The 26308-nt window shown below is 52.5% G+C and overlaps 1 protein-coding gene across 1 annotated transcript in view; it reads left to right on the top strand.

Moving 5' to 3' along the window:
• The window catches only part of KCTD5 (potassium channel tetramerization domain containing 5), a 29157-nt gene extending 3665 nt beyond the window's left edge, over positions 1-25492 (top strand). The window contains exons 2-6 of the mRNA XM_087815701.1: positions 9219-9327; positions 11627-11718; positions 13590-13685; positions 16963-17088; positions 23732-25492. Coding sequence (XP_087671827.1) covers positions 9219-9327; positions 11627-11718; positions 13590-13685; positions 16963-17088; positions 23732-23761 — 453 coding nt within the window. The 3' untranslated portion in view covers positions 23762-25492. The remainder of the gene's footprint in view (positions 1-9218; positions 9328-11626; positions 11719-13589; positions 13686-16962; positions 17089-23731) is intronic.
• Positions 25493-26308: the final 816 nt, after the last annotated feature.

Raw genomic sequence — 26308 nt, 5'->3', positions numbered from 1 at the left:
ACTTGCCCTTTGCAAGTTCTTTGCTTGTACTCACTCCAGGTGAGTACTTGGTGTTGGCAAGAAATCTCAGGATTGGAAAGATGGTGAAAGGAATTTTATAGACAGGGCTAAGTGATGGGGGTGCGGGTGGAAGTATGAACTTTTAAGCCACTTGCCAAGAGAAGTGGGGATTATTTTGAGTGGAAATGGCAGATTATTTTCATTATAACTAAATGAGAGGTAAAGGGCTAACTCGCCGAATTCTACCCGTGCCTTGTGTACTGATGAGAGCTGCACGCCAGCCAGTCTGAGACCATGAGTGGGTATCGGGTGTCCTGAGATATGAGTGCATGTCAGTTCACACTTTGCTTGAGGATGTGGCTCTGAGAATGTTCTTAGCCCTGACCACACATCCTGGTTTGTTCAGGACCTGAGGGAATGGTCCCCTTGCTTTCTGGGAGCAGTTCCTCTCCTCCCCCTAGTACAGCAGGTACTTGCCCTCAGGGAATGCTATGGTCACCTCTTCACAAAGTGCCCTGCTTGAAGGCTCCTCTGACCTGAGCCAGCCCTGGAGTCAATGCTAGATAGTCTAAAAAAAGAGTGAGAAGAGCTTGCTTCAGGGCATCAGCCCCCAGGCCATCAGCTGGCCCACCCTCAGTGATCTGAGGGTGGCCTGGGAGGAAGTGGTATCAGCTGCACAGCAGTTCCTCTTTCTGCCCAATGCACATGCATCCTTCAGTTGCTCTCCTCCAGCAGCGGAGTTACTGGTCTTGGCTTAGAGCAGCGGTTCAAATACTGTGGTCCAGCTCATTTTGCAAATAGAGCTGTAGGGGAACACAGATGCCTGCCTGTGGCCAGGTTGTCAGTGGCTGCTTTGACAAGTGGGTCCTCCAGGGACTCTCCAGGTCAGCAGTCACTGGGCAAGCAGTCTTTCAAGTCCTCTAAAGGAGTTGACTGCTTGATACCAAGGGAGAGTTCTGTGTGGCCAGGGTTCCTGCAGGCCACCTTCAGGACCAGTGCTCTCACCAGGCTGTAATAGGGCAGCTCTCCCCACACTACACAGCACCCAGAACGATTCAGTCTGGAATTGGTGGGATGTGCATATTGGGTGGGATGGAGCATTTTCCCTTTGGTACTCTGGGCCTGACTTTGACTGCCCACAACTTAACTGGCTGTGTTGATTGGGGTGAGTTAATGTGCCTCTCTAGTCATGGGGCGTAGTGAGCCTTGGGGAGGGGGAGGAATGGAACGCCTGCCTCACCTGGTGCTTGGGGCTGGGTTACTGCAGTCAATAGTCTGCTCTTAGTCTCCATTTTTCTTGTGTACTTTTAGAAAGCACCCAGAATGTTCCCCACCCCACCCTCCCACCCCCATCATGATGTGTTTTTATTATTGTTTGTCTCTTACACATCCTCACTGGCTCACCTAAACCTCAGGGTGCCTGCCCCCCCCTTGCTTCCTGGCTGCCTCATCATGCTCCACTCAGAGCCTGTGGCTGGTCGTAGGACAGGCCCTGGAGGGGCCGTTTCTGCTGCGGGCCCTGGAGCCTAAGCCCTGGGAAAGTTGCCCAGCTTCCTGGGCAGCCACTGAGGCTTCTTGCAAGAGATGAACACACTGCTCCAGAGGTCACATGCCATCGCGTGTGTGTTGGGATGGGCTTGAGGCATGTGGGAGGCATCTAAGAGGGGAGTGCCCCCACTGTCTCTCCTGCAGCTGTGTTCTGGTGGGCTCTGTCCACTGTCTCTCCTGCAGCTGTGTTCTGGTGGGCTCTGTCCACTGTCTCTCCTGCAGCTGTGTTCTGGTGGGCTCTGGTTTCCTCAGCATTGGGCCTCCAGGATCTTGGCCTGCTTTTGCAAGTCAGCTTAGGTGTGTGGGGATGGTTCTGGAAGGATGAGCTGGGCCAGCCACTCATTGCCGATAGATAGGCTGAGGTAGGTTTTTCAAAGGAGAGATGTAGGAGCGCCGAGTGCAAGGCAGTCCTTGTTATTTGTTTAAAATATCTTCAAAACATTTTTTCATATCTTCAAATATTTTTGTGTGAGAAGTACCAGAACCCATTTACAAGACAAAAAGCATAAGAATTAAAAACACAATTTTTATAGGCAGTTTTCTATACAAAAGGTTAGGCGGGGGTTAGGGAGCAGAGGAGCCCCAGGCCTGCCCTTCAGCCCCAGAGCGAGGAGGAGTGGACTCTGCACTGGATCCACCAGCAGAGCCAAGTGCAGGAAGAGAGCAGAGGTCACCTGGGAGCCAGCAGGGCGGTGGCTGTGGAGACAGCTGGTGGTGAGGGCTCAGGTGCCTCGAGAGAGCAGTGGGCCAGGTGTGACCCCTGCCGATGTCCTATCTGCAGTGTCCTGCCTTCCAGCTCTGAGCGGCTGGTACCCAGGGGGACTGAGACTCTGGCCCTGAGGAGTCCTCACTCGCAGGCTGGCAGACCCACCACAGAGTGTTTGCAGCCAGGAACCCTGTGTTCTCACCTGTTTGCATCTCTAGTTGATTTTCTCATGCCAGCAGTTTTATGGTAAACACCCACACTCACACCACGGAGATAAGTAACATGACATCTGCGGGGGATTTACGTGCAGGTGTTCTGTACCTGAGATGTCTCTCGGGAGGGAAGTACCTGAGAAAACCAGGCAGATGGAAGTCCCCTTGCTTTAGCAGCTGTGACCTGGGCAGGTGGCACTGGAGCTGGCAGGTCCACCACCGCATTCTGCTCACTGCTGTCCGTCCCCCCTCAGGTGACCTTCTTTAAGCAGGTCTGGTCCTGCCGGATTGAATGGGGCCCTGTAAACCGTCTCCACTATTCCTGGAGCTCGGTGGCACCCCCTCAGTTGAATGTGAGGCCCATTTGTTCCAGGAGACTCCTCAGGAGCCTCACGGGTGGGGGCTTTTGCTTCTGGTAAGCTTCATTTGAGTCGTGGGTGGCACCCGATATTCTATTTCTAAGCTACATTGAACAGTGTGTGTGTGCATCTGGGGAGGCAACCTGGGGTCAGGGCCCCTATGTCTGAGGGGTTTTGTTTCTCCGTGGGGTGCCCAGGGGCAGTGCTGAGGGTCAGAATGACTGGGAGCCCTGACATTTGCACCCTTGTCTCTGCCCAGAACCCTGATTTTCCTTTATTCCCCAAGTGTGCTGGAGGGTTTCAGATCTCTGGGTGCACACAGGGCATTGTGGGGTCTCCCTAGTCAGAACCAGCTGACCCTCCTGCACATGTGCAGCATGTTTGCTGTGTGAGGGCCCAGCCCTGCTCTGTGCATCTGATGCCTAGGCTAGGCCTCTGGTCTGTTTCCTCATTTGTAATTGGTATGTCTGCCGCCTCTTCCTGGTTAAGGATTTGAGAAACTGTAGAAAACAAAGCAGAAGACAAGGCATAGGTGAAGGTTTTATGTGCAGATTTGAAATAGATAATTTCAGGGAAACACACTAAGTGTTTCTAATTAGGTTGATTGCAAATGTTCATGCACAGAAAATCCTATGCTTTTGCCTTTGGATTTCAATGGGAGAAATCTGACAGAGAATATATCTTGCGTTTAACTCGGGACACCCAGCCCTCTTATTTTCAGGTCTCCAATGGCCATTCCTTTTCTGTTGTAACAAAGTAGTGGTCGTGCCCATTTCCTAGTGTGTTTGTGGAAATCTGGAAGTGATTGAAAGGAGCCAAGTGCAAACGCTCTATAAAGGAAACTCACAGAGCTGGAGTGTGACATGTCATCAGAATTATTTTCTGTTTAGAATCTTGCACAAGAGCCTGACATTCTCGACCCTTGTTCCTCGCCACTTTCAAGACCAAGTGGTTTTGTCATGGAGTGGCAGCCCTTAGGGGAAAGTAGCTTCCAGTTTATCCACGATGCTTGGCTGGGCAGTGTATTCAATTCTGCCTTTAAGGGCTGGGTCTTACTGCTGGGCCCGCAGCATGGGCAGGGAGAACCTAGGTGGGGGGGCTGTTTGAGAGCGCTCGGTGTCCTGAGCTAAATGCAGGATGTAGTCTCTCTGTCAAATTTCTCCCATTGAAATCTAAATGCAAAAGCATAGGATTTTCTGTGTACAAACATTTGCCATCAACAGCCTCTTGGGCCCCCTGGGAGTGGGATTCAGGGATTCAGCCAACCTGGCATCAATGGAACCACCCCCCACTCCTCACTGTGTGGCCTGGAGGAGGGGGTATGCTGGCTCCCAATAAACATTCAAGAGTCAAGTCCAGCATTTCTCTTTTTTATGCCTTTAGAGTAGATGTATGTTTTAAGGCCAGCACTTCACAAGTAGGTCAGATGCTAACCCAGTGAGAAGTTAGGAAGGTCAGTAGAGGGAAATGATTTAAAGAGAATGCAGTGTTAATTCTGGCTCTTCTACAGAAAAAGGAAACCCAGCTGGCCACTCCCTAAATGGAGCGCCTGTTCCTTATGTAAATTGAGGGAAGGACAGAAAGAGGGAGGAAGAGGAGAGATCCGGGAGTCTTACTAGTGTGGGTCCAGTTCCTTGCTGTGTAAGTGTGACCACTCCAAGTTTCCATGACCAGGGTCTCCTTCCCGGGCTGGTGCAGACTTGGGGAGTGAAGTGACGTAATGCAGCGTGCTGATAGCTGTGCCTCAGTCATGCTCCACTTGCTAGTGTAGATATCACTCAGGTGGTCCTGTCTGTGCTTGTGCAAACGTGAGCCTAAGACTTCTGAATTTGGGATATTTTGTATTTCTGTGTTCTGTAATTTTCTTTATTTCCACAGCAGCAGCATAAGTGCATGAGGTGCCGAGGGGCTGAGGCCTGGCACGTGTCAGTCGTGGTCTGGTCGGCTTGCCCAGCAGTGATGTCCCAGGGTGCCTGTCCATGGCCCACATCTGCCAGTGCTCCTCGCCTCTGGAGCTGCTCATGCCCAGGTGCTTGGAGACATGGCTTTTACAGAGTCCTGCTCATGGGCTTCTAAGTGAGAGTCAAGTCTGTCGTCATCTGGGCTGCAGCTGGAGGTTAGGCCCTGTGGAATTTCGGGGTTTTGGTACAAGGGCCCTGGCACTTCTTGTAGAGTTTGAAATCTCCCTTCTGGGGAGCCCAGTGCTGAGACCATAGCTCTCATATGCCTGTGCCTGCCCTGTCCTAACCCTGCCATCTTGGCCCTGTTTCTTATTTTTTCCCCACATCCAAGGATATTTTTCTCCATTGCTTTTCAGAGAGAGTGGAAGGGGAGAAAGAGAGCGAGACATAGATTGGTTGCCTCCCGCACACATCTGACTGGGACTGGGGATCGAGCCTGCAACCGAGGTACGTGTCCTTGGCCGGAATCTTGGAGCCACACCGGGCAGGGCTTGGGCCTGTTTCTTAATGAAGCTAGTCCAATCGAAAGGAGTCCACAAGAAGAAATTAAGGCCTGACACGACTCCAGGGAGACAGGCTGGCTTGTCACTGGTGGAGGATGGTGTTGCCTGTCACTGAAGGCCACTTGCTCTTCAACATCTCGGGGTTCCCCTGGTGAACTCCCAGGGCTGGGCCCAGGTGGGTGGGCCTCAGTGCAGGTTTGGCACGTGGGCTCTGAGTCTTGGGTCCCCAATACTAGGACCAGTGTGAAGGAGCCGCTGGGCTGAGCATCCTGCTCTCAGAGCCTGGTGATGCCTGGGCAGACCAGGAGCTCAGAGAGTCGTGCCACGTGGGAGAAATGGTATGATGAGGGCCCCTTCTAAAGGCCACTCTGGGTGTAGGTGTCCTTGTGGAGGTCAGCCCAGCAGCAGGTGTATCTGGAGTGACTGGCAGATTCTGGATGCCCCAGAGAGCTGGCGTGTGTTTAGGGAGCATGGAAGTGTGCCCAGCTCTGGTCAGGCAGGGTTCTGTAGTGCATCTGAATGCCTGGCCTCTGGTACCTCTTTCTCTACAGTGTACTCAGCCGAGCTCTCTAAATCGTTGTGTTTTATCAAGTGTGTCAGGGTGGCCCGCACACCTGAGGTTTGGGGATTTGATTCCTGGTCAAGGGCACATACCTGGGTTGCAGGTTTGATCCTCACCCTGATCAGGGAGAGTGTGGGAAGCCACCAATCAATGTGTCTCTCTCACATCGATGTTTCTTTCGCTCTTTTTCTCCCTCCCCCTCCATCTCTTCTTCCCTTCCACTCTCTAAAAATCATTGGAAAAAATATCCTTGGGGGAGGGTTAACAACAACAAAAATAGAACAAGAATTCAAGTATAAAACTCATATGGATTTTTTTTTTAATCCTCACCTGAGGATCTGTTTTTTTAAATTGATTTTTTAGGGGGGGGGGAGAAACATGAATGTGAGAGAGATACATCTATCAGTTGTCTCCCCTATGCACTCTGACCAGGGATCGAACCCTAAACCTGGGTATATGCCCTGATTGGAAATCAACCCAGCTCCCTTCGATGCACAGGTTGATGCCCCACCTAACCAAGCCACATTGGCCAAGGCCACTTGGATTTTTAAAGTAGGTCACACAAAGCACTTGTTTAACTGACACAGAGCTGTTGAGCCTCAGAAAGGGACATGTATTGTGTCCCTTGAGGCCCATTTTCTGGATAAGCCTCACATTTCGAGGCCCAGCCCCAGGGCCAGCTCGCCCAGTCCAGGCTCCTTGTCCAGGTTCTGTCTGTGCCTGGACTGCTGCCCTTTTCCCTGAATCCCAGTCTGCTGTGTGCTGCAGTTCTTCTGGCTCTCCTGCCCTTCCCTTCTTTTCTGTCCCACCAAGTTTTTTAAGCCTGGGTCACCTTTGTGTATTTCATGCTGCTCAGCATACTGTTGGCATGCAATAAACGTCCTTTTCGCCCTGGTTAGTGTGGCTCGGTTGGAGCATCACCCCTGCACCAAAAGGTGGTGGGTTCGATTCTCTGTCAGGGAACATACCCAGGTTTCAGGTTTGATCTCCGGTTGAGGTGTGTACAGAAAGCAACTGATTGATATTTCTCTTTCTCCCCCTCTCTAAAATAAATTATTAAAAAAACCCACACCAAAAAAAAGTCCTTTTCTTCTGCCATGTTCCAGCTCCAATTGCATTGCCTAGGTTGTGGTTTGTGTTCTTGAGTCCAGGGTATGAAAATGACCACACTGAGGCTGGCCCTGAGTCTAGGCACCTTGTGACAAGGGAGGCTCCCATCCTTGCCTGAGGATGAAGATGAGCCTCGTCTCCTGTGATCTTTCCTGCGTAACCTTCTGCCAGCTGCCTGTGAGCTAGCAGTGAGCTAATGAATAATTACTGAGATTGGTGATGTGCAAATGTCATGGTTCTGCTCTTTTCAAACATGGGGGGGAGAGGGAAGTGCCCCTCGATTCCGTGTTCTCGCAGCTCTGTCCCTTTCCAGACCTTGGCTCCTTTGTAGGAAGTGATGGTCATTTTCACCTGTCTGGAGGCTGCTGAAGTGACATTCTTCCAGAAGTTGGTCTGTGGGGCCCTTTGCTTGGAGAACAGTAGAGATCCAGAGGCTGGGAGGCAGGGGCCAGTGGGACATTGTGTGACCAGTGCTTTCTTAGATGGGGGATCGGGCCAGAGTATGAATTTGGGAAGTCTGTGTGGTTGGGGCACTGTCCTGGGGGACAGGTAGCCCATGAAGGGAGAGGGGGAACAGGTAGTAGCTGGAAACTGGTTTGAGTGCCAGGTTTACAGGAGAGAAGGCATAGAGATGCTCTGGGCTGAGTGGGGACTGCATACAGTTTAGCTTGGCTCCATGTCCAAGTTCCTGCATGTGTGGAACCTAATTGATCTGATTTAAGAACAGCAACTTTGTGAAGGTGGACTTAAGAAACTCTGGAAACTATGAAGTTTTACTACACAAATTCCAGAATTTAATGTTCATGTATGAAAAATAGGGTCCTACCATGGTGTATTGCTTTGTGGTCAAGACACTGCCTGCCTCCTTTTGTCTCTGGGCTCTAGGGCCTGTGGGCATGTCACATCTGAGAGGTTTAGGAGTTTCCACTCGCCACCTCCCCTGTAGAGATTCCTGATGCTGTCCTGGGCCTGCCACCAGGCAGCTGCTCTTGAGGTCCTTAGTCTTCGCCTGCTAAGAACCTCTTGTGAGCCCTGAGAGCCACTTTCTGGACAGGGAGGCCACATTGACTCAGACTGATTTACTGAGTCAGCCTGAGGGTGGAGATCTTGGCACCCTCTGCCCTCCTTGGGGCTGCTGGTACAGGTACCGGGCTCTGCCTGGAGAGGGCAGGCTGGCTTGCAGGGTTCTTGACAGGCTGAATGCACTGGTGTGGAAGGAGAAGCTGTTTGGTCCCTCATACATCCAGTAGCCCCATTGGAAGGCTGCCTGGGTAGGGTCATACTCATCAACCAAAATCAGATAAGCAGCCAACATGTCTTCAGTGTCCTGGTGTCATTGGATCCATTGCCTTGGTGGATCCCAGTCCCTGTCACACACCCCTATACCAATGTGGCTTGTTTGCCATAGACTCCCACATGCCTGTTACTCTGCAGAGCCTCTGCAGGGTCCACTCTGGTGGTACCATTGGGTTGGGATTGCCTCTACCTAGTGTCTACGTCCTCTAGGCACTGCTGTAACAGCCAGACAGGCTGTGGTTTTAACTGACCCTGAAGACTCTCCAGTGGGTGGCAAGGAGTCCCTGACTCTCAGAAAGGCTCCCAGTCCTGGGGGCGGAACCAGGGCTAACCCAGGTGGAGGAGGAACACTGCTCACCTGTTTTGTGGACAGCTTGGATTCGGGGACCAATGGGTGAGGCTCCCTTGGTGGTCAGCAGTCACTGTGTGAAGCTCTGGGGAAAACGAGGTTCTGTTCCATGTGCCTCTCACCCGGGCCGTCGCCCCTCACCCCCAGTCCTGCACGCTTGCCCATGGAGGAACCCTAAAATGAAAAGGGCAAGCCGTTGCCACAGAGGCCCATGTCTCGGTGTCCTTCAGAAGGGGACCTGTCAGTGTCAGCCCTTCCTTTAAGAGCTTTCCACGAAGGAGAGTCTGTGAGTTCCCCTTGTGCGATAGTTTCTAAAGTGAAAAAGGATCGACTCTTCTTGAGAAATCTTTGGGGCTGTGAGGGAAGAGGCCCCATTCACAATCACCGGGCCTCGCAGGGGATGAAGGAAGGTACCTAGTTACAAAACAGAACTTAAACGTGGCTTAGACCTGAGATGGCGACAGATCAGGGTTGGATGCTGCAGACGGCAGGAAGCATACAATACTACTTAGGGGTTCACTAAAGTACCATGAACGTTGATCTGGTTTTGCGTTAGCTGTGGGACCACTGCTTTCTTGTCTAGGATTCATGTTGGTGCTTTGTTCTTTATAGGATGAAACAGGTGCCTATTTAATCGACAGAGACCCCACCTATTTTGGGCCCGTGCTGAATTACCTGAGACATGGAAAGCTGGTCATTAATAAAGACCTTGCAGAGGAAGGTGAGTTGAGGGTGGGATCTGGTGAAGGTGCCAGCTGGATCTCTCTGAGCCTGAGCAGGCCCTGTGCACTAGGGGCCAGGCTGGCATCTGAGTGCCCATGCCCCCCGCAGAAGCCTAGTTACCCAAGTCCCCTCACTTGCCGCTCTGCTTTCTCACAAATGTGTCCCATGAGGCAGCAGATAGTGGTCTCAGAGAGGCGGAGGGCTGCATGGCATGGCCTCTTCCCCTTCTCTCCTCCAAGAAGCGAAGGCTCATTAGAGCCACGCTGGCCTGTTAGGACCATTGTAGCAGAAGGGCCTGGGGACTTCAGTCCAGGCTCCTGCAACCCCACTCCCTGTCTGCAGGGTCCCCCTGGCTGTTGGCAGATCCATGGGCTCTCTCCTTCAAGTGTCCTTGGGAGACTGACTACCCATTCTTACAAGCGCTTTGGCTAAAACAACATTGAAGGCCATGTGTTAGGAATGTGCCCACCATGTGAGCCTCCCAGGTATCCCTCAGAGTCTGTCACCCTGGGCCTGCTCTCTTTCCAGGGCACCACTGTGCCATCACCTCTGAGTTCTGTCTGCATTCCTAAATGCTGTACTACGTTCTGACTCTGGTCACAAGGAGCAGGGATGCCAGGCACAGCCCTGTGAGCACCAGGTCTGAGGCTGGTGTCTGCATGCTCTGGTGTGGGTGTGGCTCCAAGCACCAGGGTGGTTCAGGACACTATGACTCAGAGTGGGCTCTGGCTTCTTTGTTCTTGGGTCCTGGATTGACTGCGAGTACTAAACTGTATCCTCCCTCAGCTCTCATCACATCTTACTCCATGCCTTTTCTGGGCCTCTGAACCCCTTTTTTCTTGCTCACACACTTGTATGGTTTGGATACCCTTCCTTTGTGTTGTGTGTGGGAAGCTGTACAATTTGAGGGTAAACTTCACAGCTTCTTCCCAATACGATTTGCTTAGAAAGGGGTACTTTCTGTGAGCAAGCCCTGCCACTTGGCCTCACTCATTTGCGTTCCTGCTGGACTCAGACACTGTTTTCAGGAGAAATGCCCATTTGAGCACCATTTCCTCGTTCTGCCCTTTCGAGTATAACGCGGAGTGTCCAGGTGGAGGAAGAAGGATGTCCTAAAGCTTTGGTGCTCATTTGCAATTCCCTTCAGTCCCCACCCATGGGTCTGAAGGGAGGGGTTGATAGTTACCTCAAGTCATCCTGAGAAGTGACAATTTGGCCTCTCTTTGGGTCGCCCTAAAGAAAGACATCCTGCCATAGCCAGTTTGGCTCAGTGGCTAGAGCATCAGCCTGCGGGCTGAAGGATCCGGGTTTGAATCCAGCCAAGGGTTGCAGGCTCGATCTCCAGCCCTGACTGGGGTGTGTTCGGGAGGCAACCAATCGATGTGTCTCTCTCACATCGATGTTTCTCTCCTCTCTCCCTCCCTCCCACTCTCTCTGAAAAGCAATGGAAAAAATATCCTCAGGTGAGGATTAAAAAAAAAAGACACCCTCTGTCATCTTACCTGGTGACTTTATTAGGAGGCAGCCTGAGTGGGTCCAGCAGCTGGGTGGTCTACTCTGAGCTCCTGATGCTGCTAGTGGAGGAATCGTACTGTGCAGTGAGGTCAAGCCAGGATAACCAGGCATGGCAGCAGAAGGCAGACTCTGAACCTTCTGGAATACCAGAGCCCTTCCAATTTGTTCTTTAGAATTCTTAGAGATTTCGAGTCCCTAAATAAGGTGCCTTACAAATGGCCTTCTTTGGGAAGAAAGTTCCTAAATTGGCAAAGAGTCCTGGAGTGAGGAGCCACCTCCTCAACCAGCCACAGTTTGATACTTGAATAGGGAAACAGAGATGCTGAGTGACTCAGACACCTGCACAAGGTCTGGCCAGGCCTGAGCCTCTTGTGGAAGGGAGGGAAGAGTTGGCCATCCCAGAGCAGACATCTGCAAGCTGTGGAGGGAAAATGCCTGTGTTCTGTCCCATGTGCCCAGCGTGGAGCTCGCAGTCCATGCTGGTGGACCTGTGTGTGAACCTGCTGTTCTGTTGTGAGATCTGCACCCAGCAGGTCACTTGGAGGGATTCATGCCAGAGTGTGTTCAGCCAACACATCATTCTCCACCTGAGCCCTCTGTCCCTAGTCCTGGGGAGCCTCACCGAGAGCCAGCAGTGTCTGCATAGAGACTGGTGGGATGTTAGGATGGGGCCTTAGGAGCCTTTAGTGGGCCAGGCACAGGCCATAGGTCCACAGCAGGGCTTAAATAAAAGGCTTCTCCTTTGATTTGGTGAAAATTATAGTTATTTTTCTCTATTCCAGGAGTTTTGGAGGAAGCGGAATTTTACAATATCACCTCACTAATAAAACTTGTAAAGGACAAAATTAGAGAACGAGACAGCAAAACATCACAGGTGAGACCAGTGACGAATGTGCTGGAAGCTTATGAGGCCTGGTGCATATGAGCTGTAGAAAACTGGGCTTAGGAAACAAGTTACAGAGGCAAAAGAAGGGCCCTTGGAGCTTAGGAGAAAGAGAGAAGCAAGGAAAACACACCTGGGGGAGGGGAGTGGGGAAAGGCAGGACCTGCTCCATAGGGGGAGCTGGCCAGAGCTGCTGTTATTATCTGGAGAGTCTTTGCCTGCATAAAACCCTTTCCACACCCCTCCCTTCCCCACTTGGACACCAGCAGGCCCTAAGCCAGAGCTTTTGGCCTGTGTGACGAGGCTCGCTGACAGCCTGGCCACTCAGAGTGGCTGGTCAAGGGGCCTGGCCTGGGGCGAGGCCTACCACAGTGAGAGCCTAGGAGACTGGGACCACTACCTGCACCGCCCCCAGCCCTCCTGTGGGAGCCAGTTGGGTGCCAGGACAGTTGGGAGCAGACACGTCCATGAACTCCCTGGTCATCTCCAGGTACTTGGCTTCCCCTATCCAGCAATCCCACTTAACACCTTACTGACCTGCTATTTCGAGCCAGAACTCACCTGTGGGGCCGTCGTGACTAGTCAGCGAGGTGTTTAAAATTACTTAATATTAAGTGCAAACGTGAGTTATCTCGTGACCAGTCAGCAATATTTAGACATGGAACGTGTATACTTGTGACCTGTCAGCAAGGTGATTTTTTTTATATATATATCTTTATTGATTTCAGAGAGAGGAAGGGAGAGGTAGAGAGAGATAGAAACATCAATGATGAGTCAGTCATTGATCGACTGCCTCCTGCACGCCCCCAACTGGGGGGATTGAGCCCACAACCTGGGCATGTGCCCTGACCGGGAATTGAACCATGATCTCCTGGATCCTAGGTCGATGCTCAACCGCTGAGCCACGCCTGACCGGGCTCAGCAAGGCGATTTAATGAGCCTTGTGACCTGGGCTGGCATAGCCTGTGTGCCTCAGTCTTCCCTCACATAGTGGCATAGTGGAGGTAGAGGAGCCCCTTGTCACAGGGCCAATGTGAGGATTAGAGGGCTCAGGCCAGGTAGTACTCCAGTGTCACTTACTGTCTCACAAGGGAAAGCAGTGTACTTAACGCTGTGACCCTGTCACTTGAGTGTCACCTGTGTGAGTCACTGCCTTAACGTCAGAGAACTGACTGGCGCTCCTGCAGCCCCTTGGTTACACATGTGTCGTGTGTGGTGGCCTCCTCCTCCTGCTGGAGTAGCAGCTCTATGAAAGCACACCCCCTCAAGGGTTCCCAGCACCAGACATGCCTGGAACAGAGCTCAGGGAAAGTCAGATGGTGGCTGGCTCAAAAGATACGTCAATTTTTTGGAAACCAGTTCAGTCCAAGGGAGGGCTCATGTCTGAGCTGCTGTGCGTGTCTGAAAGCTTTGCTAAGAGCAGGGGCCTGGTTGGTCCTGCATTGCTTTCAGGCTTCCCTGTCAATCCCTCCCCAGTTGGTGGATTCAGGGACTTTGCATGGTTCCCCCTTAGAACAAAGATGAACGTCCTTGTGCATTCACGCCTAGACACAGGTGCTCTTGGCATTTTAGGAATGTGACTTGTTTTATTTTAAAATGTAGAAATAGAAATATATTGGGAGGCAGACAAGGAAGCAGGAAACAGCAGCTGTTCCAGCCTGTTTTTGTTTTGTTTTGGTGTATGTGTTTAGAGCTGCTTTAGGCATCATGACCTGAGCCTGAGAGGTGGAAAGAAACATCAGTCTCACTGGGTCTCCTGTTGGGCTGTCTCCAGGATCGGCAGCCTCGGCAAGGTTACTGGACTGGGGCAGGAACAGCAGGGTATGTGGGGCCTATCTTACCTGTGGCCCTCATTCTTGCAGGTGCCAGTGAAGCATGTTTACCGTGTGCTTCAGTGTCAGGAGGAGGAACTCACGCAGATGGTGTCCACCATGTCCGATGGTTGGAAGTTTGAGCAGGTGAAGTCTCCAACCCCCTCCTGAGCCTGTTAATTACAATGGCCCCATCTGCGTCCTCAGGGTTGTTCACCCCAGGGACCAGTAAGTAATGAGGCATTGGGCGCCTGTGGTTCCTGCAAATGTGGTTTAACTGGCACCTCTTGAAAACAGCAGTCTGTGCCTCGGAGTTTTGGTAGAGAGGGCGGAGTTGTTTTTAGAGCACTTCTGCCCTGCACCGCCCCCCGCCATTCATTTTGCAGTTATTCTTGCTCTAGCTCATTCTTTTAGGGGGACTCTTCTCTGAGCTTCTGTCTTGTCTAGTGTGTGTGTGGTTGACATTATGACCATTCTGGCCTGGCCCCACCTCCCTGTCCTACCTCATGTCTGACCAGCTCCTCCTGTGCTGGCTGAGCAGATGGTGCCTCGGACTCTTTTGTGCTGGAGGTGGCACAGGTGGCCTTCCCAGTGGGATGGCTCTTCAGCCCTCCAGCCCCTTTCCTGCCCTTGATTGGAAAGATGCTGCTGATGCTGGCCTGGCTGTGCCCCTCCACTTTCCTCAGCTCTGCTCTTGCCACAGGCTGAGACTGATTTGACAGTGTGTGAGCGCTGGGTCCTTTTCCCTGCTCTCTGTTCCTCCCTGCACCTCTGCACGCTGCTCTCGTCCCCTGCACCTCGTGCAGCTGCATTCAGTACCTGTGGCCTCCTAACACATCAAGGGTGTTCTCTGAGTGGCCAGCACCTTTCCTATCAGCTCGCCATTGCTATTCCATTTTTTTTTTCTTTTGAAGTATGTTTTTATTGATTTTAGAGAGAGACGGGAGAGGGATAGAGAGATTTTAGAAACATCTATGAGAGAGAGACCTCGATTGGCTGCCTCCTGCATGTCCCCTACAGAGGATCAAGCCTGCAACCTGGGCATGTGCCCTGACCAGGAATTGAACCAAGGACTTCTTGGTTCATGGGTCGACATTCAACCACTGAGCCATGCTGGCTGGGCACTAGTCTACTTTTTTAGGCAAGACTCTGAGGTTTGTGCTTGTGACCCTGTTGGCCCTCAGCCCAGAGTACTGGTTGTGACCCTGTGACCCCAGCTCGTAGTAACTGCCTTGATCTCTGGGCCCCCTCTGTTGTTAGCTGCCGTCTGGGGCAGGTGCTCTCCAGAGAGAGTATGGGAAATTACATGGTTACCCCAGCAACCCTCCTAATTCAGTCTACCCCTATTCTTTGGGTCTTTTGAAATAATGGATTGCATTGTAGAGCACTTGGAGTCCCCTTAAACCATCACGAGAGACAAGTGCAGTCAGCTTTTGTGTCCCTCCCTCCACCCTTAGACCAGCCACCAGGCCTGTGTCCCTGCTCTGATGGTATTGCAGCTTGTCCTGCCCTGCCCTGCCCTTGCACTGGGGAATCCATGCACGGTCCTGTGGTCTACATGTGTGTTTCTTGTGCTCTGACTTTATCAAAATCCCACCAGAAACTCAGGAACAGCAGTTTCCTGCTGCCCCCCCTGTTGCCCCTTGGTGTGCTGCCTGGACAAGGGCTGGGGAAATGGGAGCTGCAATCACCAGTTCAGGATCTGTGAACTGGGTCACCCTCAGGTAGAGCTAAGCACCTATGTGGCTCCTGCTGGGAGGGAGAGAGCACCTTCTGCCTCTTGCATGGGCGTCTTCCTCCCCATGACCAGCTTAGGGACTTTGTCCTGAGCTCCTCTGAGTGGATCCTAAGTCCATTGAAAAGAGCAGAGTCCTCTCTTCTCCTCAAGTCTTATTCCCTTTACCTGGTTTGTCCCTTGAGGATGCCAGCAAAAGCCCAGAACCAGAGTCATGTTTATTTAATGAGAAACACTCTGCTCTCAGAAGCAAGAGCTGGACCTGCTGCAGGGGACGTGGGGTGGAAGCCTGGGCCCAGTGAGGTGGCAGAACTGAACCCAGGATCACCCAGTGGTCAGTGACGAGGCTGAAACAAGGTTCTGAGCGAGGTTTGGAAGAGGCTTGCATGCGTCTTAAGAACATGGCTTCCAAACAGACCCAGTTATAAGTGACTGCACACCCACTGCCCGTTCTGCATCCAGGGCCAGGCACCACTGTGGTCTACAGGTGGCAGGCCCATCTCCTGAGGGGTGATTGTGAACCTACATAGACTTCTAGAGACACAGGGAGAGCATGTTCACCCCTTTTCCGTAGACCCACTGTGCTTTCCGCTCCTTTGATCACACTAGCCTCACCACTCCGAATGGCCCTCACTTGGCTGCACACCCCCTCCCTTCTCATCCTTTCTACTCCTTGCACTCCGAGCTCCCTCACACCTCTGACCTCTCCTATGAGTACAGATTCATATGTAGGGAGGCCAGAGATTGAGGGGCCTTCCAGGTGTTTGTTGGCTTATAATAATGCCACTGATGGTCTTACTACAATTTTAGTGGTTTTCTTTTGATTAACTTTACATTTAAAAGCACAAAAGCCCTTGGTGGTCCTGGGGTAGGCTGGAGCAGGCACGTTGGTCCTTGGCCTCTGCTTGGCTGTGGTAGTGACTTGGAAGCCCATGGAGATGTGGACTCACAGACTGAGACTGAGACATGCAGAACCCACAGCTTCCTAGCATCATCTTTGAGATTCAGGCAGCTCTACCCTCTGCAGCCCTCCTCTGTCAGCCTTCCCTCCTGCCACCAGAGTGTAGGCCTTTTCGGTTAATAGCCCCTGGGGGAGGAAGGGTCCATCCTGGCTTCTCCTGGGAAGGCCTGATGGCCGCAAGAGAACAAGCAGAATGAGAGCTTGTCCTCATGTGTGCATGTGTGTGTGCTCACACGTGTGTGTGCTCTGGGCCTGTGTGAAGAGGGCAGCTGGTGTGCTACATGACTCTATTCTGCTGCCTGCCTCAATTCTGCTGCCTGCTCCGAGAGGATCAGCTCTGAGCATGACCCCCCCACCCTGCCATCCTTTGTACCCTGCTTAGCATTGTGCTCCCCTTTCCCTGTGGTCAGGCAGCATCTCCAGTGGGCCCAGAAACCCTGGAATTGCTGACCGTCCTGCAGAGAAGGCCTGTCCTGCATGAGGTGTACTCGTGTGGTGGTGTGCAGGTATGGGTGTGACAGTGCCCGAGTATGGATGTGTCAGGACTTTATTTTTTATAAGTTCATTAAAAATCTGTTGGCTGAAATGTGGTCCTTAATCTCCCAGAGTGTTGGCTGTCTTTGCCATGGTTTTCACAGGTTGGTGCTTTCTTCCTGGTGGGTGGGCTAGTCCTGAGCCTGGTGCGTGTGTGGCTCTGCCCACATCACACCTGCCTTCTCTCCTCCCAGCTGGTCAGCATTGGCTCTTCCTACAACTATGGGAGTGAAGACCAGGCCGAGTTCCTCTGTGTGGTCTCCAAGGAGCTGCACAACTCCCCGTACGGCACTACCAGCGAGCCCAGCGAGAAAGCCAAGGTGAGTGACTGTGGGCCGGCAGGCAGGCAGCAGCCATGGGTACTCTGGCCGCCTGCCAGTGGAGGGGCTTGTGGGGCAGGAGACACCCTTTCTAGGTGTGGGTTTCCCTCAGAGCTTTCTCGTTTCCTGCTGTTCTCTTTGCACTCTGGCTACGCAGGCTTCCTGGCGCCTGCTCACCTGTAATTCTTTTTCACCACCCTCTGATTCTCTCGTGAGTGTCCTGAGCAGAGTCCTGTAGCAAAGGACATGTACATCCTGCAGGATGTGGTGGGTCAAGTGGTCTTTGGACACAGGCTCCCCCACAGGGTGAGTCCCTGTGGCTTCTGCAATCCATACACTCTGCCAGTTCCCTCTTCTAACGGGCAGAGTTGCTCCTGGGGTGTTGTGGCTGTGTGTTTTTTTTTTAAAACATATCTTTATTGATTTCAGAGAGACGAAGGGAGAGGGAGAGAGAGAGAGAGAACATCAGTGAAGAGAGTATCATTGATTGGCTGCCTCCTGCACCCCCCCCACTGGGGATCAAGCCCACAACCTGGGCATGTGCCCTGACGAGGAATCGAACCTTGATCTCCTGGATCCTAGGTTGATGCTCAACCACTGAGCCATGCCTGGCCGGGCTGTGGCTGTGTTTTTAAATGATGCCACCACTGTAGGGTGTTTTTCTGGGGATTTGGGACCAGGAGGCTGCCAGGTGGGACCCCTGAGTGGCAGCTACCGTGACCACACCCATCCCGAATTAGGAGTTGAGTTTGGTTTGTAAAAGGACTGGATCCTGCAGGTTCTATTATTTTAGAGTCCATAGAGTGTTGCCTCAGTCTGGCACTGGCCAGTCCCTATGTAAACTGGCACCACTCCCTGCTGGGTGCTGGCTCTTCTGTCTCATGGGGAGAGCAGTGCAGCCAGGGCAAAAGTGGCACTGGCATGTCATTTGTTTTCAGATTAGCCTTGTGGCAGGGAGCAGTGGCTGGCCTTGCCCAGAGGTTGAAGAGACTAGTGGCACCTCCTCTGGGTTTGTTTCTGAGGTCAGGGATTCCAAGACAGACAGAACCCAGCATTGGTCTGGGCTGGCTCTACGTGGCAGGACTTTCAGACTTTTGAACTAGATGGTAGCCAGACAGCCTGGCAGCCAACTCTGAAGGGGACTCAGGAGGTCTGAGAAGCCTTAACAGAGCCCAGGAGGTGGGGGTGGGCTCTGTAGCAGCCCTGGTGAAGGCTCAGGGTGTTGTCCGCCAGAGGGCATTTTGAATGAGTTCTAAGTCCAGAGCCAGAAGGATTTTAACTAATGACATTAACCTGGGGCTCCCAGGGTTTTTTCAGACTCACTACCTTCTCAGAACCACTCCTGTGAACTTTTTAGGTCTTTCTTGGAGGTGTGAGCTTCAGGACTAACAGCAGAGTCACTGTGCCTGCTGGCCCTCCACCTGCTGCAGGCAGCTTTCTTACCATAGTAAGAAGTCTTCTGTCTTTTTTTTATTTTTTATTTTTATTGATTTCAGAGAAAGGAAGGGAGAGAGAGAGAGAAACATCAGTGATGAGAGAGAGTCAGTGATTGGCTGCCTCCTGCACGCCACCCCCGGGATGAGCCCGCAACCTGGGCATGTGCCCTGACCAGGAATCAAACCGCAGTCTCCTGGATCATAGGTCGATGCTCAACTGCTGAGCCATGCCGGCCAGGCAAAGTCTTGTGTCTTTATGCCTGGGTGATTATCCATCCCTAAGATCCTCCAGAGTCCTCAAGTTCCTGCCCTGTTCTTCTGCAGTGCTTGCAGCTAAATGTTCAGATCTGGGCTGTCCTGCCACTGCTCAGGACAGGACAGTGTGGGGGTTGGTGCAGGTCCTATGGTGCTGGGCAGCAGGCAGGTACGCCGGGGATGGAGTCCTGGTGCTGGCCCTTGGGACATGCTTCCCGCAGAATCGGGTAGAAAGTGACCCCACTTTCCTTGAGATCCCCCAGCCTCATGTGGAGGCACATCTCTCTCTGAGCAATTCCAGGACTCTTTTGTAAGCTGTTTATTTTTAGAAGCTTTTATTTCTGAACTTGAAAAGTTTTCATATCTGAGCTCAGCAGGGCAGCCACCCAAGCTCATTTCCCTCAGGTGGCTTTTCAGCTGCAGAAAGGATGTGTCTGTGCTCTAAGGGAGCACCTGGGGTGGTCCCAAATTCCTTTGCCATTGAAAACACGGCCCTATTTCGCTCTAAAGTGTGGCTCTGAAGTGTGGTGGCCACAGTGACTTCTAAATGGGGGCAGTGGCAGGTGCTCCCCAGGATGTGGAGCACGGTTGGGTCCTCTGGAAAGCCATGGAAAACCATTGAGACTGGATTGGGGACACCTACGTGCAGCCTGGTTGTAGCAATTCTGAGGGTATTGGGTGTCACTACTGTTGACCTACCTGCTCACCAAATGATAGCCTGCAGCACATGATAGCCTCCCCTCTCAAGGTGGCAGTGGCTGGAGAGAGCAGATGGGGGTGGGGCAACTCACCGAGGGGAACGGTCCACACAAAAGCTGCCAAGTCCACCACCAGCTGCAAGTTCAGGGGATTCCCAGACCATTTTTTGATTCCATGGTTTGCCAGAAGTATTCACAGAACTCACCACTGTTGTGCTCACAGTTACAGTTTATTACAGGAAGTATAGAGGGAGGATTCAGATGCACCAAGGGAGAGCGCATGGGGTGGAGGCGAGGGAACCAGCCAGACACAGCCTTCTTTGTTTGTGCTCCTCATGGAGTCAGGATGGGTGGCAACATGAAAGGAGCATTGCCCACCAGGATGCTCCCTTAGCCTCTGAGTCCAGAGATTTTTCTGGGCTCGGTCACATAGACATGATTGATTGAAGATTATATCATCCACATACCTGATTGTAGTCTCCTGGCCAATTGATCCTGCTCCCCATCACATTGTTAGACTGTCCAGTGTGGCAGGAACTGAGGGCAAAGGCCAGACCTAGGTTTGGGCAAGGTTCAGTTCTTCACTACAAAGGGAGAAGGAAAGCTCTGGCACTTTGGGAGTGCCAGGGGCCAGGGATGGTGGGGCAAGGGAGACGCTTGAGCCCTGTGTTCCTCCATGGTGTGATCTGGGCATGTGCATTTGGGACCCAGGCCCCCAAAATGAGGCTGGTCTATGCTTTGCTGCACAGTACAGTGGGAGTTCCTGGTCTCCTGAACACCCATGGTCCCTGAGGACCCTCTGGGCCAGCTTCCCTCACTGCCCCACTGCCTTGCCCTGCACTGATGGTATCCTCTCTTCTCCTTTGCCACGTGCTATGTGCCGAGCCAGAGTGATGACAAGATTGGTCACGATGGGAATGACTCAGATTAAGTGTAAATGTCCTGGTGAGCTCTGCTGCCCTTGCAATGAACCCCATACCTTAGTTTCCTTGACCTAGCCCCTCCTCTACTGTATCTGTCCCATGCCTGTAGTTGACAGAGAACTTTCCACGCTAGATGCCAGCTATGAAGGCAGTAGAGCCAGCCTATCTAGGAGTGGGGCTCTCTGTCCCCTGCAGGACCCCTGTCTGGGTGAGATTGGGACCTTGGCTGAGGCGCCTGAGAACCCTGTGTGTCAGGAGTCCTCACCATGGGTTTCAGTGGGCAAGGACGTGGTCCTATACTTCCTGGGTGCAAGGACGTGGTCCTATACTTCCTGGGGGCTGGGCCACCCCAGCCTGCCAGCCTTTCCATCCTGTTGCTGGGCCACAGGGTCAGGGGCTGAGGAGTTGGGCTGTGCTGCAGAGGGTAGACTTTGATCCTGAAGCCAAAGCCTGAAGTGCCCCTCCTCTCCAGTGCCTTGGGCAAAGGATGCTGATGGAGAATACGTACGGATCCTCCTTCTGTTTGCCTCCTTAGCCCCCAGCTGCTCCTTACTTCCTTGCCACCTCCCACCCTCTTCTCATTTGTAGTCCCAGCTGGTTCCAGAGCCCAACTTCATTCTCTGTTAGCAGGAACCACCTGGCCTACTCCCTTGTCTTGCACACAGGAAGTCGAGGCCCAGACAGGGCAGGTTTCAGGTGGGTGAGGCAGGTATCATTCTGGGCTCCCCTACTCCCACCAGGGCCCCCCTTGTGGCTAAGCCCTGCAGGTTGGGACCCTCAGCCTCTGTTCTGGGAGGAGCTCAGAAAGGCACAAGGCACTGAAAGGTATAGATTGGGGGCTTTTTTTACACTTTCAGTGCTGGTTTTTTTCCGGGGTGGTGGTGGTGATTATATAAGTATATAACATCCTCATTTTTGCCCTTTGACCCCAAATCCTAAAATATTTACTATCTGACCCTTTAAGAAAATGTTTGCTGAGCATGGCTCTAGACCAGCTGTCAGAGCCCAGGGACATGCAGCACAAGCTCCATCTCTCCTCTTAAACTTTCTAGTAGCCACGTTAAGTAAGAAGAAATGTGAAATTTATGCTAATACTCTTAATCCTAGTACATGCAAAAAATATTGTTAGTTTAACCTAAAAAATCAGGTACTTTACGCTTTTCACTTCAGAGTCTCTGAACTCAGGCATGTAGTTTGCATTTGGAGCCCTTCTTAGTTTGGGGCTGCATCTTAGTTGGCTCAGCAGCATATGGGCAGCAGGCCCTTGACTTTGACCTGCCCTGATGGTGACCAGTGATAGGAACTATGATAGGAACCCAGCTAGGCATTAGTGGAACCTACGTGAGCTTGGAGGAGCCGTGCCTACTGGTTGGCTGCCAGGTGTTGGCACTGGGCCAACATCGGGGTGGGATGGGAAGACTTCTTTCAGCCTCCCTTCTCAGTTACTGATTTTGCATCTGCTGGCTGGAGCTGCTGTGGCGGCCGTCACTCAGGTCTGGGCTCTGAGAGGGGCATGTGTGGGCTGATCACAGAGCAGCACTGGAGCTGCCCTGGCCTCTGGAGCTGCCCTGGCCTCTGGAGCTGCCTAGGCCTGCCTGTGGGGGTGCTGCTCATGGTGCATGGCCTGTCCTGGTCCCTGAGGGTGGTGGCCCAGGCGAGAGCTCTGTCCAGGGCAGATGGGTCCTGGAAGGGATTTTCTGTTCTCGTTAGGAGATAGTCGTTGGGGCTTCTGCTTTGGCAAGGCAGCCCTTTCCTGTGTTGTCATCTTGCTCCCAAGCCACGTTCCAGTTGTGTGGGCCTTATCGTGTGTGTGGGCCTCATTGTTTTCACCACTTAGTCCTGCAAACTCAGGCACTCCCTCTACTCTGCTGGGCTCCCACAAAGTGAGGGCAGCTCTGTGCTTCATGGTTCCCTGCCAGCCCTAGCTTTTCCTGCAAACAGCAAAGATAAAGAGCCAGCAGACTCTTCTGGGGCTGGGACTAGTGCCTTGGGGGCAGGAGGGACTTGCAGGGCTGATCTGGGCCTCTGCTCCCCCAGCACAGCAGAAGGTATGCCTTGCAAGGACTGCAGCATGGGCTGTCTGAGCAGCCCCAAAGCTCTCAGAGACTCAGGGGGCCCAGGCCTGTGGACCAGCAGGGGTATAGGGGTACCAGGGGACAGCTGGAGCAACTCCCAAGAACTTGCGCCTTCTCTTGAGTCATTTGGATGAGCCCTAGGTGACTATGAGGGACTGGCCACCTTGCTGTAGGCAGCACCTTGGCTGGTGAGTCAGGGGCCAGCAGGACACTCAGTGTGAGCCTGAGAACTTTACCTGCTTCCTGCAGGGCCTTGCTGGGAGGCAGTGAACCTCACCCTGGCCAGACAATCCATGTGGGTCTGGGCCTGGCACAAGCAGGGCTGGCTCCCTTCTAGGGCATAGCCCCATGGCTAGCCCCAGGGCTCAGAAGCACACATTGTCCTTGAAGCCAAATATCTCAGCTTTGAAATTCAAGTGTGGAATGCCCCTGGGTGGCTCGCTCTTACACTGCTAATGGAATCCTAGGGAGGGTCATTTTATAGCATTGGCCATGGCTAGGATGGGCCAGGTTGGGACTTGTGGCCTTTCTGTCCTGGTTACCGGGTGCTTAGCAGCCATACTTGATATACCAAAACAGCAATATTTGCCAGCCCTGAAGCCCCCACCTAGGGACACAGGGTGGTCCCACCCCCTCTACATGGCCTGTGTGGGGTTCAACTCCGTAGGCATTTGCCAGTGCACAGGCCTGTCTCCAGGTGGCTCTGGGCCTTGAGGAACTCCTCAGTCCAATTTGGAAGTGGATGGGATGCACACATGATTCCAGTGGTGAGAGGGCTGGGTGGGGTGGAAGGCTGCTCTGGCCCTGAGATGCCAAGGAAGAGTAGGAGGGAGAGAGGCAGCTGTTGGCAGGCAGTTCATGGGGCCTGATAAGGACCTCTCCCCACTCCAGCCATGCCTTTGTGTCTCAGACCTGGAGGAAGCCCAGGGAGGCACCTGGTAGGGGTGGGGGCATGCCTTTTTGATATCAGGTTGGGATGAAGGGTCGGGAGATTTGGACGGGCCAGCCCCTTGTGTAGGCCAGGAGGTACATGAGACACCCCCTTACATCAAGGGTCAGCTGGGCTGGGCCCCAGCCTGTTCTCAGATCCTGGCTGTGGTGCTGGCTTCCTCAGGCATCTGAGCCAAGGCATCTGTAGGCTGACTGGGGTCTGTGGGCTCCACTCCTTGAAGCAGGGCACTTGGTTGCAGGGCTGCATAGTTCCCGCCTCCCTGTGCAAGACCCAAGTCCTCATTTTCTGTATTTGGCATTTTCAGATTTTGCAAGAACGGGGTTCAAGGATGTGAGGAGCAGTGTTGACAGCTGAAGAAACATTTTACTTTTCCCAAGATGAAACGAACCGCCATGTCGAGGAAGCTTGGCAGTGAAAAGAAGCCTGCTTTTGACAATTTTCTATAGAGATCTGGGTGTGAATCCTTTTTTGCCTCTGAGGTGGGTGGTGAGAGACGCGACCAGCTGTCTAAGGCTGGGCATCTCCCAGTAGGAGGAGGTGTGCTGGCCAGGCGGGCCTTCCTATGGGAGCCTTCGCTCGGTTTTTCTAAGTGCCACACAGGCCTGAGGCAGGATGCTCCTGACCAACCCCTCTAATCACCGAAGATCATTTAAAGGACAGCGTTCTTGGTGCTACATAAACAGTCTGTAAAGGAGCCTGGGCCTCGCTGGCAGGAAGTGGCTGCAGTGCTGTGGCCGGGGCTCTGGGTGTCTGCTGGTCACCCACACCACACCACGCCCTGATTCTCGGGACAGAAAGCCATGCCCAGGTGATTGGTTGGTGGTTCCTAACAGCCTTGGGCAGCTTTTGACAGAGGTGGCCTCCGTGTGTTCACTACTTCCCAGACTCCCACCCCAAGGCTGGGCCTTTTTCAGAGCCGTGCTCCCCTGGCCTGACCTGGCCTGGAACAGTCAAGGCTTCTCCATTTGTATTTTCCAGGAGAGAGACCTTTGCATCTCTTATTTCCCAGTGTGGATAGACTTCCCGATGTTTTTACTTTTTAGAAATGCCTAAAAGTGTTGCTGCATTTTGGATTAATCTGTTAAGTCATTTAAAGGGAGGTAGAAATTTTGTCTTGTTCATCCCACCCATGGGCTCTTGGGGGAGCTGGCGCTCGTCAGTGCCTTTGTCTCGCCTGGGATGGAGGTCAGGCGGGAGGCCTGTCCACCTGGCTTCTGGAGCTGAAATTCCGGGTCACATTGAAAATTGGATGTTTACAGCGCATCACAAATATTTCTCTCTCTTGCCAGCTCTTTCATTTTCTTTGTATAACTATGCAGTTCTCTCTGATATTTCTGGGGTGTTTGAGACTCCACACATGGGCTCTGCCCACCTGACATGATGTTGGAGCTACTAGGATTCCTTTAAAACCTGCTGTCCACATGCTTTGAGAACAGACCTTTCTGAGCTGGTCGTGGGGACTGTTAGAGTCTGGGAGACCTGGCTCAGACAAGCAGCTCTCTGCTTCCTGACCTCGGGCTTCCCAGGGGAGCTGTGCACACTGACACAGGGGCTGCTGATGTGTCGGGCAGAGGCTCTGACACGTCTAGTTTCAAATGCTTCCGGAGGCATCTCACCTGTGCCCTCTTCTCCTTTGCCAATAAATAACCTGATTAACCAAGTTCTCCAGCACCTGGGACTTACCTACTCCTTTTTGTAAGGTCTGTTGTATGTTAAATGTTTGGCTTCAACCATTTATAGCAACCTTTCTATAGGGCATATTTAGCCCCTGGTGACCCATTCTCCTCATGGAGCCTTGGGAGGAAGGCGGCCTTTGCTGGCCTCAGGGTGTACCTGTGGGGCGCTGCTGGCCGCTTATTGTTTAACTTGTGACCTTGACATTATAGATAGGCTTTTTTCCTTTCTTTTTTTAATTTAAAGATATTAAGACTTAATTCACTAAAATTTATTCTAAGGGGATATTTATACTTTTATACTTTTTTAGGTATCTGTATTTTATCAGCTTACAGTTTAATGCCTAAGTTTCCCCTGAAAATAGCAAATAAAATTGTGTATTTATGAATGAGCAGAGCAACTGTTAGTTTCTTAAAATGCATGGAAAAGCTCTTGGTGACACTGGGCACACTTAGTGGCAAGGGTGGCGCTGGGCTGTCTGCCTATTACTGTCCAGCCTGGAGACTGACTAGGGGATTAGTGCAGCACATGCCTGGGGACAAGATAATCTTTGAGTGACTTATTTTTAAGTATTGATGCCTCATCAAATTAAGTGTGTCCACCTGTCTTGTCTCTTACTCTGACCAGAAGCACCAGCTTCAAATTCCTTCATGTCCTTCTGAGGCGCTCCCACGCCGCCCCCCCCCCCCCAACCCCCAGTCACTCTGGCTCCAACTGGTGGCTGCACCTCTCCGGATGCTCTCTACCTTTTAGTGAAATTCCTGTTCCTGTGTCCGCTGGAGAGCTCTGGCTCCCTGAAGCTGGCTAAAGTGTCCTTGATCCCAAGATGCTGGAGTCTCTGGTGTTCCAAACTTCCAGCCTCTTGGAGTGTCTGTCCTGTTTCCAGGTGTGGGGCCAGCCTGGCCAGGGGCCCCAGGGGCCTGGGTGGGGACCTGTTCTGCCTGTCCAGGCTGGGGGTAGGAACTGCCTGTCTGGGGGCTGGGCTCTCCTGTGCTCTGTGTACAGCCTGGGGCACATGGGAAGGACTCCAAGTTCTGCTCTGAGGAGTTTGCTTTCTGAACAGACTAAACTTGGCATTATCCAGCCCCCTGATGCCAACAGCAAACCAGGTGGGTACTTGGGAGGGTTCCAGAGTATCTTGGGTATCCTCATCAAAGTCCTAAGCTTGTCTTCTGTTTGAGCAAAGGACTGGAAAGGAAACAGCCAA

Source organism: Miniopterus natalensis, chromosome 3 (genome assembly GCF_054644295.1).
Source record: "Miniopterus natalensis isolate mMinNat1 chromosome 3, mMinNat1.hap1, whole genome shotgun sequence".
In the NCBI taxonomy this organism is placed as follows: domain Eukaryota; kingdom Metazoa; phylum Chordata; class Mammalia; order Chiroptera; family Miniopteridae; genus Miniopterus; species Miniopterus natalensis.
The sequence above is the reverse complement of the archived record's forward strand: the minus strand, read 5'-3'. Positions and strand labels throughout refer to the sequence as shown.